Raw genomic sequence first — 17,747 nt, forward strand, 5'->3', positions numbered from 1 at the left:
TCCTTTTCAACGTGGGTCATGTCTTAAAATACGCAGACCAGGTCACCAAGGGATTTAGTGGTTAGCTAAACACCGATGGAAATGATTCATTCCAATTTACAGCTTTAAGTAAAGATTTAAGGGCCTGCTATGCCTCCTATCAAGAGTAAATTATCACACATCCTGTTTATACAGACTGGCTTGTCCACAGTTCTTCAAAGAGCTGGTGACACCCCCCTAACTCACACTCCACCCTACCCCCAACTTCCTGCTCATTGGGGTGCTATATTCCTACTCATTTTTAAGAAGCGCCTCCCTCAACAAAATACTCTGCATTACAGTACTTTTTAAAGAAAATACTTTATTACGTCATGAAAAAAATGCATCAATCAACTAGATTCATACTTGTTTGAAAAAAAACTGAAAATTTATTAATTAGACAGTATGGGCATCCTGTTCCACATGGGAATGAGAAGATGCTATAGGTTCTCTAAGTATTGCACAGTCTGAAAAAGACACCAACAAAAAAAGGGGGAGAAAAAAAAAAAATCACATGATCTTGGGAACCACCTCACATTATGAATAACCTACCAAGAAACATTTAAAAAAGAAAACCCTTTGTTTCTACAGTAGCTTTGAGTTTATAGTTCTTGGAATGACTGTATTCCATTGACAACATCTCAGTAACAGGAAGCTTCATTTTAGCAATCCCATGTGCAAATATTAATACAAAAATATATAAAATAATGCAATTCATCTCTTGCCATCATCCCAGCAATCATAACATTTCTGAGAACTGTTTTGCTTGAAAAAAGGGGTTAAGCCATAAGTTTTGCCTGAAGCTCCATTTCTGCAGCCCGTTTGAGTGCAACATCTACCAGAAGCTGAAATCCACTAAAATCTTGGTTGAGGTCCGGTGGAGTAGGGGGAGGAGTGTTGAAAAGACCACTCTGTGTGTGTGCACTTGGTCCAGATTTACACGTGTCCTCTGGGTACATGAGGGAGGTGTCTGTAAAGCTGCTGGCTGCCATCTGCTGTATATCTGTGTTTTGTCCCACACCAACTGACTGGCAGAGAGAGAAAGGCACATCTTTCAGTGCAGTCACAGTGGTATGACAGATAACGGATGGACGAGCCAAAATGGATCCTGGGGATGATGGCTTAGGAGACAGTGGCCTCCCTAGGGCTGGGTTGGGTCCAGCTGTACAGGAGTGAAAAGGGCTCTCCTCTAGAGCCGGCATGAAGTTTTTGATGCCTGTCGCTGACTCCACAGAGCTGGCTTCAGATATCTTGGCCCCTCGGCGGGAAATTGTGAACTGATTTGGATCTTTGCCATCCTTTCTCAGCATGTCGGGGAGGAGCCTGCGCCGGGCGTTGATAAACCAGTTACAGACCTGAAATCACACGGGGATGTTTTAAACGCTTTAATGCTCCGCCAACGCGCCCGAGAGCCTTCTTGGGGGCGCCTTACCGCTCTCTCTCTTTGCATTAAAGGAGGCATGAAAAGGCTTATCGGGACCTACAAAGTTATTTAGAGGTATTTGAGCCCGGCCGAGAAAAGAGAGGTGTTTCCTGTCATAAACTTCCTCTTTTCCTAATACAAATCCCCTTTTTGGTCTCTCATCATCCTTAAACCTTTTCAGGAGGAAGGAAAAGAAAGGTATACATTCTCAAACGTTTGAAAATGATTTTAGAGAGGGAATTTTACCTTTTAACTCTCCCCATATTAACTGTTATCTACCGCCCCGGCATTTAAGTTAATCAACTACAGGAAAACCTTTCCTGTATGAAAAGAGCCACTCCTCCCAGTTACTGATTTTTCCCAGTTCAAATGACTATGTCAACAGACAGAACATGAATTACCTCACTGAAGTCTGAACTTGTTTAAATATCAAACCAGTTTCCTGGGCAATAGAATAAGATTTAACCTCCTTCTTATGTTTGTTGCATAAAGGAAGGCTCTTTTAGGCATTAAAGGAAATGCTTTTTGACAGATAACTGTCAAGTGTTTCTGTTTCTCTATATAGCCAGTTATTAGCTGTTAGCACTATAAAGTTTACAAGAAAAAGATATGCCCCCTTTTTTTTTTTTTTTTTTTTTTTTGAGTGGGGAGGTACTTAAAGGCTTGCTATACAGGAATGCTGTAAAGCGACTTTGGGGAAAAAACCCACCACACCCCCAGGGAATACAGCTGGCGTTCCTTTCCCTTACCTGTAGTGTTGAGAGGTGTGTTTGTTGGGACAGTAACGCTTTTTCTTGCTCTGAGGGGTAGGCATTGTATCGGTGTTCATACAGCCAATCGCGGAGAATCTGAACGGACTCCTTGGGCAGGTTGCCCCTCCGCCTTCTCTTGCCTGAGCCAGCAGAAGAGGAGAGGTCCAGGGGGCTGTCCATGCTGTCATCTTCCTCGGTCTCACTGCCAGACGCGGCAACAACACCTAGGAGAGGACAGAGGCCAGCCGTCAGACACTTTTATCAGCAAAGCTCACCTCTTTTGACCACTCAGCACAACTGTGTTTTCTCAACTCCTGAGAGCCAAACAAGCGAAGAACCGGTGTTTTCCGTCCTGAAGCACCAGAACTCATGCGAAATCTCAACAGTAATTCGACTAGCAGCATATTCTAGATTCCCAGCCCACTGGCAGATTCCCTTTTGTACCCACTTTCCTATAGGATTCAACATCTCACATTCCTTTTGAATGATGCTCAGAAATGTCTAATCCAGCAAGTGAGACAAAGCTGCACCTAAAGCGAATAGCTTGCCACGTGTGAAACAGGAAAGGTGTCATAAGCAGACGGGATGTGTCTGACAACCTTCTTCGTGAGGTCATTGCTAACTAGGAAAAACAATCCAACGGGTAAACTAATGTACCTTTGAAACACTGTTCTTCCTCCCTCTTCCACTGAAGGTTTTGAAATAAAAGGGAAGATTTTTTCCACTGATGTAAGCAAAGAAAATTACACTTGTAACCCAGTTAGTATTCTAAGGATAAAATGCATGGCAGAATTTTCTGCCAATTCCTTTTCTTTTCCTGTTCATTGCTACCTCCATTTATTCAAAACTAGACACCTACTTTTAATGGACAGTACTAGTCACTTTTTACTAAATACAAACAACCACTGAAGTTTTCAGTTTCACTGCATAAAAATATTTTTCAATTTTTAGTACTTAATGTAAGAGGTCAAAAGATGCCTAGTAGTGAATAAATTTTAAAACTTCCGTAAATTTCAACTGCCAGTTTAATCCGAACCCAGGATACTACATATCAATAAGCAGAGATCAGCTTTAAATCGTTACATGACAAAGAAAACTGAATATGCAACCCCCAGAGGAAACTCTTTTGTTTACAAGCGCTTTAATCCTACCAGAAATTTTTAAAAAGTCACACCCATAGGGAATATTTAAATCACACATAGACTGGGTTCTACAAAACTTCAGACTTGGCCCTTTTAGACATTTAAAGATAATTTTGAACTTTAACCCTTCCCCGTTTCAAAACTACAAAAGGCTACTCTGACTAAAGACGTATATTCTCGTTTTTGAAGACAATTTAGAATATTTTAAACATAAATAAATTACAAACTATAGTATGCTTGAAAAACCAGTATTTCTATATAAAGGAAATTAAAGTAGCATGACATTTAAAGGTAGGCATTCTTAACTTTGTTGACACAAGCTCAAGTGGTTTACCTTGATAGGAAATAAAAACAGAATATTCCTCAGAGTGATAAACCATTCAACGTATCTTAAAGGAACTTTTCCCAAACCCCATCCTTTCAAAGCATTTTAACACAATGAGACTCAAAAAGCTACTCATTCAAAGATTTGTTGATGAGCTAGCTCGTCAGTTAATTGAGTCTAACTCTTCTTGGTAACACATTTTCAGTTTTGGACTGCAGGGGGCAGAAGATGCTGGAGGGAGTGTCCACAGAAAAGGCAGAACCTTCCAAAGACAAAGTAAAGCAAGTTCTAACAAAAGAGTAGGATGATCTTGCAAATTCACTTTGGCTCAAGGCTTAATTAACAAACAGCCATCAATAAAAGGCCCAGCAATCCTAAATTTTAACCACAGCTGTGTATCTGATGTTTCTCTACCCAGATTTCATTAAACTGCTTAAAAAAAAAGGAGGCACATTTAAAACTGAAAGTGCTTTCACTGTTGAGAAGATGAGAAACTTTTAAAACCTGTGTTGAAACTTGGGTGAAGAACTATTAACAAAAAAACCTTAAGAAATTATAAATGTTCCTGTTTTACATTTGCTCTGATAAAGAAATCTTAACTTTTAAAAACGTGTCAAGTAACTGAAAGACTAAAGCAAATGTGAATAAAGCAATCTGTTTAAACTCTTCAAAAAGTCTGAAAAGCCAGAACTTTTTCTCTAGGCTATTAACCCCACCTCCCCTTTTAACGTTTTAGAAACAGTGTGAAAGTCTGCTCACTGAACAGTGAATTCCCAACTGTAAATTGATAATCACAAATAGTTTGAAACAAACAAAAAACCCCTAAAGCCTGTCCTTTGATCTGCTTACTTAGTTTGACAAGAAGCCTGATCTTTCAAAACAGGTTAGTGACACAAAAGCAGGTTTCAGTTAAGCAACACCAAACTGCAGCGACTTTACTCTGTTCTCAGTTCATTTAAATGAAAGAGCGGCCAGGCCTCCGGACCTCTTAACAAATATTTCCAATATGTGCACAAAAGCTGACGGAACAGGAAGTTAAGACTTCAGTTCCTTGGCTGTGCCAGCTGATATTTCACTACAGCAAACCACGTTTGCTGCTGTCAGGACTGTTTTCATTAAAACTCTCCCTCCGGATTGTGGCTCAACTTGGAAAAACAAAAAGACTTTTCCAAGTTACTCATTTCCTATTGTAACAGAGCTTTGGAACACTTTCCCGGTTACGACTTGTTTCCAAACGTCTTACTCTGCTCACACTTTAAAAAATGTGGTGGTCGGGGGCGGGGGGATCACAAGCCTCTTTTACTCCATCCACATACAAGGAAATTTGTTTAGAAAGCCACAAGATGGCCTATGAATCCCACAGCCCTAAAAAGCATTTTTTTCCCCCCGAATAGTAACAGGGGGAGGGGCAGAGCCCGGGGGAGGGCCAGAGAGACAGTGGTTGTGAAGTTGAACTCTTAAAAAAGAAAATCTGGAAGAGGCTACAAAAGGATCTGGGAATAAGAATAACCGAAGGCAACGCTTAAGGGTATAAATAGGAAAAAGCAAACCTAACCTAACGGGTTTCCTGATTAGAACATCTCAGGAGAAGCGACGGGAAACGTACTTAACCCCCCAGGCACTAAATCCAAGGAGCGCTGGGATGAACCCAACCGCAGAAGTCTGAAGCAAGAATCCCACATCGTCAGAAACCGGGAGCAAAGAGACTTAGGGGATTCTCCTCAACGATTCTTCTGCTTGTTTGAAAATCTTTTGGGGAGGTCTTTTGGGCATTCTCAGTTTTCTAAGACGAGACACTATTGTCACAAACCAGTCTTACCAAATCCCCGGCTCCGCGATTGAGTTTTTAAGTGCTTTTGTTTTCAACAAAACTTTTAAAGATTTTCACAGACTTTTATAAAACGGACAGTCCAACTCGGCGAGCCAGGCGGGCCAGATCTCTTCCGGAGCCCTAGCGGAGGCCACTGGGCGCGGGGCCCCCAGGTGGCTGGAGGCCGGGGCGGGGGCGGGCAGGACCTAGAGGGACTCGCCGAGGGAGGAGCCCGGCCCGGCCGGCCCGGGAGCTTTTGTTCCGCCAACTCCTCGGCCCCCGCTGAAGTCGCCCCTCCGACCGCACGAGTGAGAGCAAACCCAGGCCTTGGAGTTTCAGATTACAAGAAGAAACTGAAAACGGGGCCGTGAATCTCAACCTCCTCAGGGGCCTGCCCACCCGCAGAGGATTTGCCAGGAAAACCTAAAAAGGGAAAGAAACCCGGGCAACCTCGGCAGTCTCCGCTCCCCCGCAAGGGCTCCGAACCAGTCGCGAAGTTTCTCCTCCAACACGTCACCTTTCATTGTTTCCATGAGTCGGCGCGGTAGCAGTACCTCGCGCCCCGGGGCAGCGCGCCCCGAAGATTCCCCAGGGACCGGCGGGTTCCTGCCCCGTCCCCTGGCTGGGGTGGGGGGAGGGCGCCGAGAGAGGGGAGCCGGGAAGGACGGTGGGGCACCGGTACAACAGCGGGGGGGGGGGGTGTACCCCAGAGCCTTGCGGGTGGTCAGGGAGGATCATCACTGCCTTCCCCGCCAGAGCCCGAACAATGGGGGGAGCCCGCCCCGGCGCAAGCCCAGCTCTCGTCTCGGATCACAAGACGCACCCGTCAAAAACAACCCAACTTGTTCCAGTCAGTTCACCAGGAGGGAGAGAACGCCTCCCAGGGACGATCTGGACCTGTCAGCCTTCCACGAGTTGACCTGGTCTCCCTGGGCGCCCCCGGGCACTCCCCGCGCGCCTTTGCTCGCCGAGCCCAGTTAAACGTCCAAACCTCTGAGCCCCCGCTCTCGCCCTTCAGGGTCCGCGGGGAGTTAGTTCCACTACAACTACCAAGGCCCCGGGGTGGACGTTTACTTTGACTCCCGCCCGCAAAGCGGGAGGTGGGGAGCTCCGCGTGTTTCAAAGGCATCAGCCCAGGATCAAACGAACAGAAGTCCAAGGTGAAAATGTGGCCGAGGGAACCCTCTCGGCTTCGAGGCTGCCCCACTCTAACGGGAGTCTGTTCTAACCGTATTCGCTCGACGAGTCTGAAAGAATGTGGAGCTGGAGAAACTCTGGCCGCAGCTGGGCATGCGCAGTAGTCACCCCTCCCCCCACCCCGCCCGCGCTGGCTTCCCCGAGCGATTAACTTCTGTTTTGAACCACTCGACATAAATCACAACAGAAAAGCCAACTCCGGCCCACGACGGAACATTCGGGGGTACCTCCCTGCTAGGGACTGAAAAGTTAACTTCAAAAGGGAGTTAACATTCTTTGACCTTTCGTGGTGGTCTTTTTTTTTCCTTTTTCTTTCTGTGTATTTTGTTTTTAAACCAGACTGACGGCAAGTTTTAGTTATAAAGCTTCCAGAACGCTTCGTGGAAACAATGACAGACTCACTCTTTGCATGTCACACTTGAACTCATTCTGACTGCACGCCGCTTGCCATCAGTTCTAACTCTTCCTCTTGCCCCAGATACATCGTGGGAAAACTTGTAGAGGCTGGGAATTCTGAAAAGTCTAGCTTTCCAAAGGGACCGACACCCGGGGGCGACCTGGGGTCCAGAGTCGCCTTCCTCCGAAGGTGTAAACGCCCCATCCCTGGAGAAGACGTGCCCGGCCCAGCCGGGAGTGAGAGGGGGCCCAGGAGCCCAATTTTGAGACAAAGGAGCCGCGGCTCCGCCGGCCGGGCCGCCCAGGGTCCCGACGGGGAAAAGCGGGGCAGGGGTGCCCCCGACCCGGACCCCACTCCCCCACCCGCGAGAAAGAGCAAGAAGCCACGCGGCGAGCGTGGGGTGTCGGCGGAGACAATGAAACTTGGAGGCGCACAAACAAGGCGGCGAGCGTGTTTCTTGACAACGTGCCAGCAGCGTGGAGAGGCCCGTCTCCCCACAACAGCCCCTCGTGTTGTGTCTAGAAGGAAAACAACAACTGCCATTTCAGACGCAGCCTCAACAAAGAAAACGGCCGCCACTCGGGCCTGCGAGCCCCGGGGCGGAAAAGTCCACCAAGTCACTCTCGCCCCGAGCCCAGCGCCGCCCCTCACGCACGTTTCCCTGGTACTCGCGTCCACGGCGCGCGCAGCCCGCGAGCCTTACCTTTCTTGCTTTTCATTCTGGAGCTCCCCTTCCAGCGCGAGGCGACGCTGGGGTCTCGAGGGGCTAGGAGCGAGGGCGGAGGGGCCGAGCGATTGTCCTCCTTCCCGGCCGACTCTCCCGTAACTTGTAGGACGCGCTCCAGCCGTTATTGCTAAACAAGGCGCTCGGATCCCAGGCTCCCGCTCCTTGGGTGGAATTCAAGTGACACTTGGGCTTCCTCCTGCCGGGATCTTCTGGCAGCCGGCCGGGGGCTCTCCCTCGCCCAACTCGCTCCCCTCCCCACTCCGCTCCTTTGTTCCCCGCTCCTGCTCGGCGCACCTCAGCGCTGTCAGAGTGAGCGAGGCGAGGAGGGAAGGTACAGGAGGTCCTGCCTCCGCCCCCAGCCGCCCGCCCCGTCCCCCGCCCGCCCCGCCGCTCCTCCGCCCCTCCCCCGCACCTTCCAGCCGCGGAGGACGGCACCGAGCGCCGCGGCCGCGCCGCCTCAGCCTGCGTCCCCGGACCGCTGTCACCCGTCCCTCGTGGGGGCGGCCGAGCCCAGAAACGCGATCGCTGCTCCCCACTGCGCGCACGCCGCCTGCATCCCCGGCTCGGCGGCGGCGACACCAGCCGAGCGCCCCGAGTTACTACTTTAGGCCTTTCTTCCCGGGGCTGGCGAGGGTGCGTTTGGTTAGGAAATTGCAACAGATGGAAAAGAGGCCTTCTCCTCCTCCCCCTCCTCCACCCCAGGGAAGAAAAGGCTCCCCTTTCGTTTTTGACAGCTGCCCCAACTCCACCGTCCCCGTTCTGGCCGCAGGAGAAGACAGCGGCTGCTGGTTCAAGGCGCGGGGCTCCGTAGGAAAAGTATTCGGGACAAGAACCAACTTCTTCCAGAATGCGCGGCTGCCATTGACACGCGGGCGCGGCGCGGCGCACCCTTCTCCTCCGGGGGCTCTTCCTCCACAGCAACAGTGGGGGGCGGGGGGGGGGAGGATGAGACACAGACACCCCGGGCGAAAGTCTGTTTCCCCCGGCTAAAGCTGCGAGTTCCGGACTGGATTGCAAGGCAGTTTCGAAATCTAACATGTTGCGGACAGACACTTGTCATACTCACATGCTCTTTAAAAGTCTCTGCCTGGGGACGGCCCGGACGCGCGCCCGCCCCGCCGAGACTCGGCCTGACATCCGCACCCCCGGACCCGGGCAGCTGTGCCGCCTTTACGGGAAGGGGGCTACCACCCCGGGGGCGCTCATCTGTTTCGGTGAACAGAGTCTACTTTTAGGACTTTTATCCTGCTAGGGGACCCTTCTCCCCACCCCCCCACCCCCGGTACTTCAAACAGAAACAAACCATTAAGTAAATACATGTTCCTGTTGCTTTATTTTGGTTGAGAGGAGGACTCCAGTAGGAGTTCCTAGATGAAATTACCCTTTAAAAAGACCAGATGCTTTAGGCTCATTTCAAGAAACGCGTGCCCCCTCCCCGCCTTCTCCTCTGCGTGTAGTTTTCGCGTGTTTGTCCCCTTCGTTGTTTTGAAGTAAACGAACTGTCACATGCCACACTAAGACTTTCCCCATCACTTAAAAAAAAAAAAAAACCCAAACGTAAATAATTTAGCCTAATAGAGACGTCCGTCAGCTCCCGAGTCTGCCTCCAGTTTCTGCTCTGTGCTGTTTTTGTTTTGTAATCTCTGTGAAGAACCCGGCAGAAGCTCCGTGGAAATAAGGTTCAACCCAAGGAGGAATAAGGCAGCCAAACGATGACTAACTAGATTTTGGAGCCTCTGTTTTAGGATTACACTGAAAATTAAAGCCAGCCTCCCACCCACTCACCCTCCCAAAAAAAAAGACACCCCCGCCCCGAGAGTGAATAAGGCCAGAGTTTACAAAGCTTGGGTGGTTTTTTCCAATTACAGGACTTAAAATGAATAAACAAGGAAAACAGCGTCACTCTAAGAAGGGAGCGACCTTACGATTTTTTTTTTTTTTCCTGTGGTGTGCCGACGGCTCGGCACCTAAGAGAACACACATCTAAAACGGCCAAGGGGGTAACATGGTCCTGGGGGAAACCACCAGCCTGGAAGGGCTCCCCTGCAACTTGCCGGTGCGCAGTTCCTTCCCGGCCTGGCTGCAGATGAATCAGCGGCTGCGCCCGCGCGCAGGACAGATGTGGGGCGGGGAGGGGCCCGTTAGAGGGCCGCTCCGCTCCCGCGTTTGAAGGGTTGTTTGTTGCTGGGATTGGTGGCTCACATCCGTTGGGGACCGGGAGAAGGGGGGAGGAGGGACGCAGGAGGAGGAGCCGGAGCGCCGGCGCTGCGCCTCAGCGGTCGGAGTGGCAGGAGCCTTGTCTGGAGCCGGGCGGTTACTGGGGAGACGCTTTGTTTGCTAACTTCGAAAGCCGCTTCGGCTGCCTCGGCCGCTTTCGAAGCCGGTCCACGAAACCCGCCTTCGGGTCGGCTTAACCCTCCTCCTGGCCGTTTGCACCAGCGCGAGACAAAACTGTTTCCTTCTTCCGCGTGGTTCTCCGCGGCCACGCGGTGGCTCTCATTATGTACACAAAGGTATCTTTTCCTTCGTCTAATGAACTTGGCTGATTATTGCGATTCTCAAGCAACCGAGATGGAAACCGAGGGTTGCAGGGAGTTTATAGCTGGAAAACAAACTTTACCGGAGAAGGGGAAGGGGCGCCGAGAATTAAAAGCCTCTTTTCAAATGGCCAGGAGGAGAGAGTCGAACTTTCAACTCTCTCGCTGGAGGTCCGGCTTGATCCGGGCAATGCTCACCTTTGGCTCGAGCGAGTCACACCGAAGCAGTTATTAAAGCTGGCGAGATGCTCCCGAGAGGAACACGGGCCCCCTCCCCCGGGTCGATGTCCTCCCTCCCACATCCCCAAGGCCCGTCCCAAACTTGTTTGAAGCTTTGGATTGTTGGTGCATTCTGGGAAGAAAGTGCCTGGAGTCTGCGTAACACAGGCCAGGAAAACAACCCGAAAGAGTGGGCTTGAAAAACCAGCAATTGCTTAGGATATTTTTGTTTATTTGCTTTTCTCAAGGTGGAAAAACAAGTTTCAGTTCTGGCTCTGTGAGTCCCTAAATGTCCCAGGTAGGGCCTCTCGGTGAAACTGATCCAGTGTCCTTTAAGATTCTTCCCGGGTGCTTGTGGGGAAAAAATGTGGATTCACATTTTACTATGTATTATTTGCTGAATTCATATGGATGTTAATTATATTGGAAAATTGCATGAATGAAATGTGAGAAAGTGTTCGGTACTTGATCATCGTTTTACACCACTATTTTTTCCCTCCAGGCACACAGTACCATTTGGTGTCTTATCTTCCCAGGCTGCCTCAAGGCCAAGAAAAGACACAGAGTTAAGTTACTTTTCACAGCTGCAAACCCTTCAAAAGCAAAAACTCAAAAAGAAACTTGGAAAGGCACATAAGCCAGAAAAGTGTATCAATACTTGCAGTTATTATTATTTTGATACCTGGTCCATCAAGTGATTGGAGACTATTTATTTCCTTCATCTCAGTGACGGTTGATAAAGTCTGATTCCACGCGGCACTGTCTTACACGGAGGAATGATGACTCACAGTCACTGGATCCCTTTTGCTTCTCCTCTCTGGGGAACAGATATTTTTATAAAATATGCAGACTGCGGGGCTCCAAGCACTGCACAAGCATTCTATAATCATCTCTTGACATCTCAGGTCAGGGGGTCCTAGGCTGCTTAAGGAGAAGCCAACCATTGTCTTTTCAAGGGCCTGGGGCTGGGCTACAACCATCTTGTGGTGATTTTTATCTGTCCCATCAACATGACTCTCCTCCCCTTAGTTACATGAATAATGTAACTTGTGCTACTACTTTTGTTTGTAATCACTTTTCTCCTGGCCTGCATTTCCCTTCCCAGCCCTTTTTTCCCTGTGTAGCCCAGGCCTTTTTCTTTTCCTTTCCCTAGAGGGGATTTGAACTCAACAGGACAAAGCAGAAAGATAATTGTTGAGCACAGCCTCTAACCTCTCTATTCTCAACATCATGATCTGTACTGTGTTTTACAGTTTACGAAACAATGTAAATGACCTCATTTAATACTCAAACTAGTAAGCTAGGTTATTATTTTTTTCCTAAAGTCAAGATAACACATCCAAATATAACAAAGCTAAAAGGTATAAAACCATGTACTGGACATAAATTACCTGGCTGTAAATCAAGTGTTCTCCGGCATCATCTGTGGAGGGTCTGGTGGATGTGGAAGGCAGTATAGGGCAGAGACTGACCACAGATTATGACACCAGGGCCACCTGGACACATGGAGGTTGCTCTAAAACTTGTCTCTTCTCTGAAATCTACCTGGAGTTTTACCAGAGGCTCTCTTCCAACCTGCCTGCTTTTTGTGCTTTTTTTCTTTCCTCATTTTTTTAATTACAAAAAAAGGGGCGGGGTGGGGTGGAAAGTAGACTGTTCTCAAAAATCCAAGCAAGAAAGAAGTATACATAGTGAAATAGGAAAGACCTCTTAACTGACCCCTTCACTCTCCATATGCGCATATGTATACTACACTCAAATGTAAGGGGGTTTTCATTGTTATTTGCTGTTTTCAAGTCCCCTCTGCCTGGGATGGCCCCATAGCATTTGCTGCCTATCTGGCTTTTTCTCACCAGTCAGAATTTGGCCTAAATATCATCTTCTCAGAGGAGTCTTCTGTGACCACTTGACCTAAATCTAGTTACCTTTGCTGCCACCATCTAGCTCAGGGGTTCTCAACCGCAGTCCTGTTTGGGGCTGGATAATTCTCGGTTGTGGGGGGCTGTCCTGCGCATTGTAGGATGTTTACCAGCATCCCTGAGGGCTAACCAATACTGGCTGGTAACACCCTCCCCCCAAGTTGTGACAAACATCTCCAGACATTACCAATGTCCTCCAGAGGGGACAGAAATTGGGGTAGGGGGACACCTCTGGTAGAGAACCACAGGTCTCGCTCAACCCTTTATTTCTTTCTTCCATAGCCCCACAATTTTTTTTTTTTGGCTGCGCAGGCTCTTAGTTGCTGTGGGCGGGCTGTTCACTGTGGCGTGCAGGCTTCTCTCTAGTTGTGGTGCGCGGGCTCTGTAGTTGCGGCATGAGGGCTTACTTGCCCTGTGGCATGGGGGATCTTAGCTCCCCGACTAGGGATCGAACCCACGTCCCCTGCATTGGAAGGCGGATTCTTAACCACTGGATGGCCAGGGAAGCCCCATAACACTGCAAGTTTTAATTATTTTGCTCATTTGACTGTTAGTGTGTTCGTTGTCCTTTGACCCCCCCCCCCAATAAAATGTGTGCTCATTGTTAAATATTCCTGCACTTGGGACAAGGCCTCAACCATAAAGGGACCCAATAAATATTTCTCAAACAAAATAATGCATGAAAATGAGACTGTAAGAATCATTAATGAGAATACAATCCGTTATTGTAAATAACATGCCAGGCAGCGTTAAATACTTCACATATTTTAATCTTTATTCCTGAAAACATCCTAAGAAGCACGCCTTATTATTATCCCCATCTGACAGACGAAGAAGGGCAGTTCAATCATTTGTCCCGCCATTCTGACCCCTGGTCCATGATCCAAACAATAATGATATTCTGCAGCTTGCTTTTTTCATTTATGTTTAGTGCTGAGCATTTAAATAGTGTCTAATTTGTAACTAAGCACAAAAAGAAAGTGCAATTATAGTTAAAATATTCAACAATTGATAAAACATAGGCACCAACCAAGGCCAGGAGCTCCTTTGGATTGTAAACGAGGGCAAACTAAACCAGTGTGTCTCAGCAGAATGTCAGCTTGTATGCAGATTTTTGGGGGCTTGTGTGAGTATATTTGTAGGAGTCCCTGGAAGGTAGACTAGCTGAGTCAAAGGGCTGTGCATTCAAAATTTTCACAGATGTTGCCAAATTGCCCTCCAAATCATCTTACATATTTAAAACCTCTTTCTCTACACCCTTGCTAACACTGCACATTATCAATCAATTTCATATTTGTCAATCTCCTAGGGAAATACATGACACCTAATTTTTATAAGGTTTGCATGTCTTGGTTTGAGAAGGTGAGAGCACGTTCTTGTGTTTTTTGTGCATTTATTTCTTCTTTTCACCTATTCATAACTTTCGTCAAGTTTTCTACTGTGTTCATTGTTTTTCCTGTTCTTTTTTTCTTCTTTTTTTTTTTTCTTTTGGCTGCTCTGCTTCCAGGATCTTAGCTGCCTGACCAGGGATTGAACCTGGGCCCTCAGCAGTGGAAGCACGGAGTCCTAACCACTGGACCACCAGGGAATTCCCTTTCTTCCCTTTTTAAAATGGTGAGAACCAGCCTGTTTTTGTATTAGCCTAAAAGCATTTGACAGAGAATTAAAGGAACAAGGTTAGATGGGCCAATAATGAAGGCGGGGGGGGGGGGGGGTGATGTGTCCTGATTTAAAAAAAAAGAAAAAAAAATATAGTTTGGAATAGTACCATATTTGTGGGGTAAAAGTAAGACCTTCAGAATACTGTACCAGTTTTTTTTTTTTTTTTAATTTATTTATTGATTTTATTTTATTTATTTTTGGCTTCGTTGGGTCTTTGTTGCTGAGCACAGGCTTTCTCTAGTTGGGTGAGCGGGGGCTACTCTTCATTGCGTTGCGTGGGCTTCTCATTGCGGTGGCTTCTCTTGTTGTGGAGCATGGGCTCTAGGTGCACGGGCTCAGTAGTTGTGGCGCACGAGCTTATTTGCTCCGCGGCATGTGGGATCTTCCCAGACAAGGGCTCGAACCTGTGTACCCTGCATTGGCAGGCGGATTCTTAGCCACTGCACCACTAGGGAAGTCCCTGTACCAGTTTTTAACTGAGTCCCTTTCTCCTCTTTCCATCAAAGGGTTAATCCACTCATATGTTTCCATTTATCACCATTACCTCGTCTCAAAGCTGTAGAGGACCCATTTATAACAGCAATAAAACGATGAAATATCTAGGAATAAAATTAACAAGAAATATGTGCAAGTTTTATGAAGAAAACTTTAAAACCCTACTGAGGGACATAAAGGAAGACTTAAGTAAAAAAGAAGATATAATTTATCCTTTCCTGCAAGATTCAATGGCAAAAGCATAAAGATGTTTATCTTCCCCAAATCGATCTTTAAATTCAAAGCAATTTCTATTAAAATTCCAACAGGATATTTGTTTTTAAATTGCTACACTTCATCAAAATTAAACAACCACACAATAGCCTGGGAAATTCTGAAAGAAGTTGTTGGGGAATGGGAGGAGGGCAGGGGAAACCCCTTCAGATATTAAAGTGTATTTTGAAGTTAATAATAATTAAAATGTAAGTGTTCTGTACTGAGAATAAATAAAGAGGAAACAAAGAACAATGAGAGTTTAGAATATGATATGGACATTTAGATTTTGGCAAAGGTGACTTTTCAGATCGGGGTAAATTGAATTGGGACAATTGACTACTTTTAGTTAAAAATCAAGCTGGATCTCTATCTCACTCCTTTAACAAAAATAAAACTCATCTGAATCAAAGACTGAAATGTTAGAGGTTGACATGTTAATTAAAAATGCACCCCTGTATGTTCTAGAACAGTGGTTCTCCAGGCAGGATGTATGTGGCAACTTTGCCTCCCAGGGGACATTTGACAATGCCTGGCGACATTTTTGGTGATCACAGCTAGAGAGGAGGGCATGCTACTGGCATCTAGTGGATAGAGGCCAGGGACGCTGCTATTTTACCGCACACAGAACAGACCTCCCCAGAAAACTCATCCTGTCTGGAGGGTCAGTGGTGCTGAGGTTGAGACCACTTGTTCTGGAAGGAGGCATGAATATGATCGTGGAGTGGAGAGGCCTTTCTAACCAGGACACAAAATTGAGACCCAGTAAAAGAGATCCATGTGTATAAGCATTTTGTGTTTTTAAAAAACTTGTGTATGGGGCTTCCCTGGTGGCGCAGTGGTTGAGAATCTGCCTGCCAATGCAGGGCACACGGGTTCGAGCCCTGGTCTGGGAAGATCCCACGTGCCGCGGAGCAACTGGACCCGTGGGCCACAACTACTGAGCCTGCGCGTCTGGAGCTTGTGCTCCGCAACAAGAGAGGCCGCGATAGTGAGAGACCCGCGCACCGCGATGAAGAGTGGCCCCCACTCGCCGCAACTAGAGAAAGCCCTCGCACAGAAACGAAGACCCAACACAGCCAAAAATAAATAAATAAATAAATAAAAAATAAAAATAAAGGAATTCCTTTAAAAAAAAAACAAACAAAAAAACTTGTGTCTGAGGAAAAAAATCATAAAATTTTCAAAAGCAAAAAAACTGGGAAAAAATAACTGGCAGCACATGTCAGGCACAAGACCTATTTACCGAACTTATGGAGAGCTGATACAAATCAGAGGAAAAAAACCCTGTTTTTAAAAAGTAAAGTTGGGCAAAGTCTATAGATAAGCAGTTCAAAAAAAAAGAAAAAGAAATCCAAATAAACAGAAACATGAAAAAAAAAAAAAGCCACCATGAAAACTTTATTTTGCAGTCATTACAGCAACAAAGTAAATCAGACTGAGCTGATATAGAAAGATTACTAATATATGTTGATAAGCTTTTTTGTTTTTGTTTCTTGGGGGGTTTTTGGGAGCACTGTGAGGCTTGTGGGATCTTAGTTCCCCCACAGGGAATTAAACCTGGGCCCTCGGCAGTGAGAGCTTAGAGTCCTAACCACTGGACTGCCAGGGAATTCCGTGGTATGTTGTTTTTAAGCAAGGCGAAGAACATTATAGTATTACCCCCTTTTAAAAAAATTATTTATTTGGTTGCTCTGGGTCTTAGTTGCGGCTCTCTGGCTCCTTAGTTGTGTCATGCGAACTCTTAGTTGCGGCCTGCATGTGGGATCTAGTTCCCTGACCAGGGATTGAACCCTGGCCCCCTGCATCGGGAGCTCAGAGTCTTAACCACTGTGCCACCAGGGAAGTCCCTAGTATTGCCCTTTTGCGTAAAATGTTTTATGCCTATATTTTTTGGAAGGATACTCAAGGAAACATTAACAATGGCTACCTTTGGAGGAAGAGAAGGGTAGAAAGGAATGAGATGCATGGCAAGGAGGGTTTTTTTAATCTTATACTTTTTTGTACAAGTCTGAGAAATGAGAGAGAGACAGACAGAGACAGAGGAAGAATATGAGCTGGAGTTGGAGAAGGCAGGTGCCCAGTCTAGACTGGTCATCATCATTTTATTTTACCTTCACTTATTCCTTCTTCCCAGCTCTTCCTTTTTTTTAATGGAGATCTGAGTTTCTGGCTTAGTTTCCTTCTCTCCAGAGAACTTTTAACGATTCTTACAAGGCAGGTTTACTATCATCATTTTTGATGACTAAATAATAGTTCGTTGTAACTATGGATATAATTTATGTACCAATCCCCATTTATTGGACACTTAGGTTTCGTTCTGGATTGAGTTAGAAGGGATTTTCAAAACTCATATAAAAACCTGAGCAGGGGTCTAAAATAGGATGAGCTATATTTGGGGCCTTGAAGTCTGGTTCTACAGTTCAGGAGCCAGGGGTGGTTAATCATTAGCAAGTGTGAATAACCCCCAGTGACACCCTGGGAGTTCATTATTCACTGCTATTTACAGGAAGTATCAAAGGCTGTCAAACCATTTGAATTGGATTGCCAAATCTGCAAAACTGGAAAGGTTGATCCTGATGCAGGTAATTTTTACAGAAAATTGGGCCAAGCATTATAATATGTAAAAAGAGAGCAAGATACTTTCCTCAGAATGAATGAATAAAAGCTGTCGATGTATGGATGGAGTCCGCATACCCCCCGAAAGGCACGCAACATTTAAGGAAAGGCTTTCTCTTCTATTGGTGTGTTCTTACTAGGGGACAATCTGCTTCCTAAAGTGTTTTATCAGGCCTCCACAGGATGTCATGCAAAAGCCAAAACGATTATTCCGTATTACCTTAAAAGGGAGGAAAACATATTCACTTCCAAG

The 17,747-nt window shown here is 46.7% G+C and overlaps 1 protein-coding gene and 1 long non-coding RNA gene across 3 annotated transcripts; one reads left to right on the top strand and one right to left on the bottom strand.

The window, feature by feature from the left end:
• Positions 1-381: 381 nt before the first annotated feature.
• On the bottom strand, positions 382-8,600 carry TGIF1 (TGFB induced factor homeobox 1). 2 transcript variants are annotated; one of them, XM_068563017.1, is made up of 4 exons: positions 8,204-8,600; positions 7,768-7,952; positions 2,191-2,417; positions 382-1,373 (listed from the first exon to the last, which is right to left on the bottom strand). In XM_068563017.1, exons 2-4 carry the CDS (start codon positions 7,781-7,783, stop codon positions 798-800), a joined length of 819 nt encoding a protein of 272 aa, XP_068419118.1. In that variant the 5' UTR covers positions 7,784-7,952; positions 8,204-8,600; the 3' UTR covers positions 382-797. The 2 variants fall into 2 exon arrangements, with proteins under 2 accessions (XP_068419118.1, XP_068419117.1); XM_068563016.1 differs by lacking the exons at positions 7,768-7,952; positions 8,204-8,600 and adding an exon at positions 6,545-6,774.
• A 1,428-nt stretch (positions 8,601-10,028) lies between these two features.
• Positions 10,029-17,462, top strand: LOC137776841 (uncharacterized). The gene is made up of 3 exons (XR_011076334.1): positions 10,029-10,304; positions 13,974-14,080; positions 17,385-17,462. It is a non-coding gene; the product is annotated as an uncharacterized lncRNA (long non-coding RNA).
• The last annotated feature ends 285 nt before the right edge of the window (positions 17,463-17,747 follow it).

The sequence above is a fragment of the Eschrichtius robustus genome, chromosome 14 (genome assembly GCF_028021215.1).
Source record: "Eschrichtius robustus isolate mEscRob2 chromosome 14, mEscRob2.pri, whole genome shotgun sequence".
Lineage (NCBI taxonomy): Eukaryota > Metazoa > Chordata > Mammalia > Artiodactyla > Eschrichtiidae > Eschrichtius > Eschrichtius robustus.

Coding starts and splice junctions, on each gene's coding strand:
- TGIF1 (XM_068563016.1), bottom strand. CDS start 6,599: ATGCCTTTGAAACACGCGGAGCTCCCCACCTCCCGCTTTGCGGGCGGG. Junction 2,418..6,544: donor CTTTGCGGGCGGGAGTCAAA/GTAAACGTCCAC, acceptor GTCCTCTCCTAG/GTGTTGTTGCCGCGTCTGGC. Junction 1,374..2,190: donor CACACCTCTCAACACTACAG/GTAAGGGAAAGG, acceptor GTGTGATTTCAG/GTCTGTAACTGGTTTATCAA.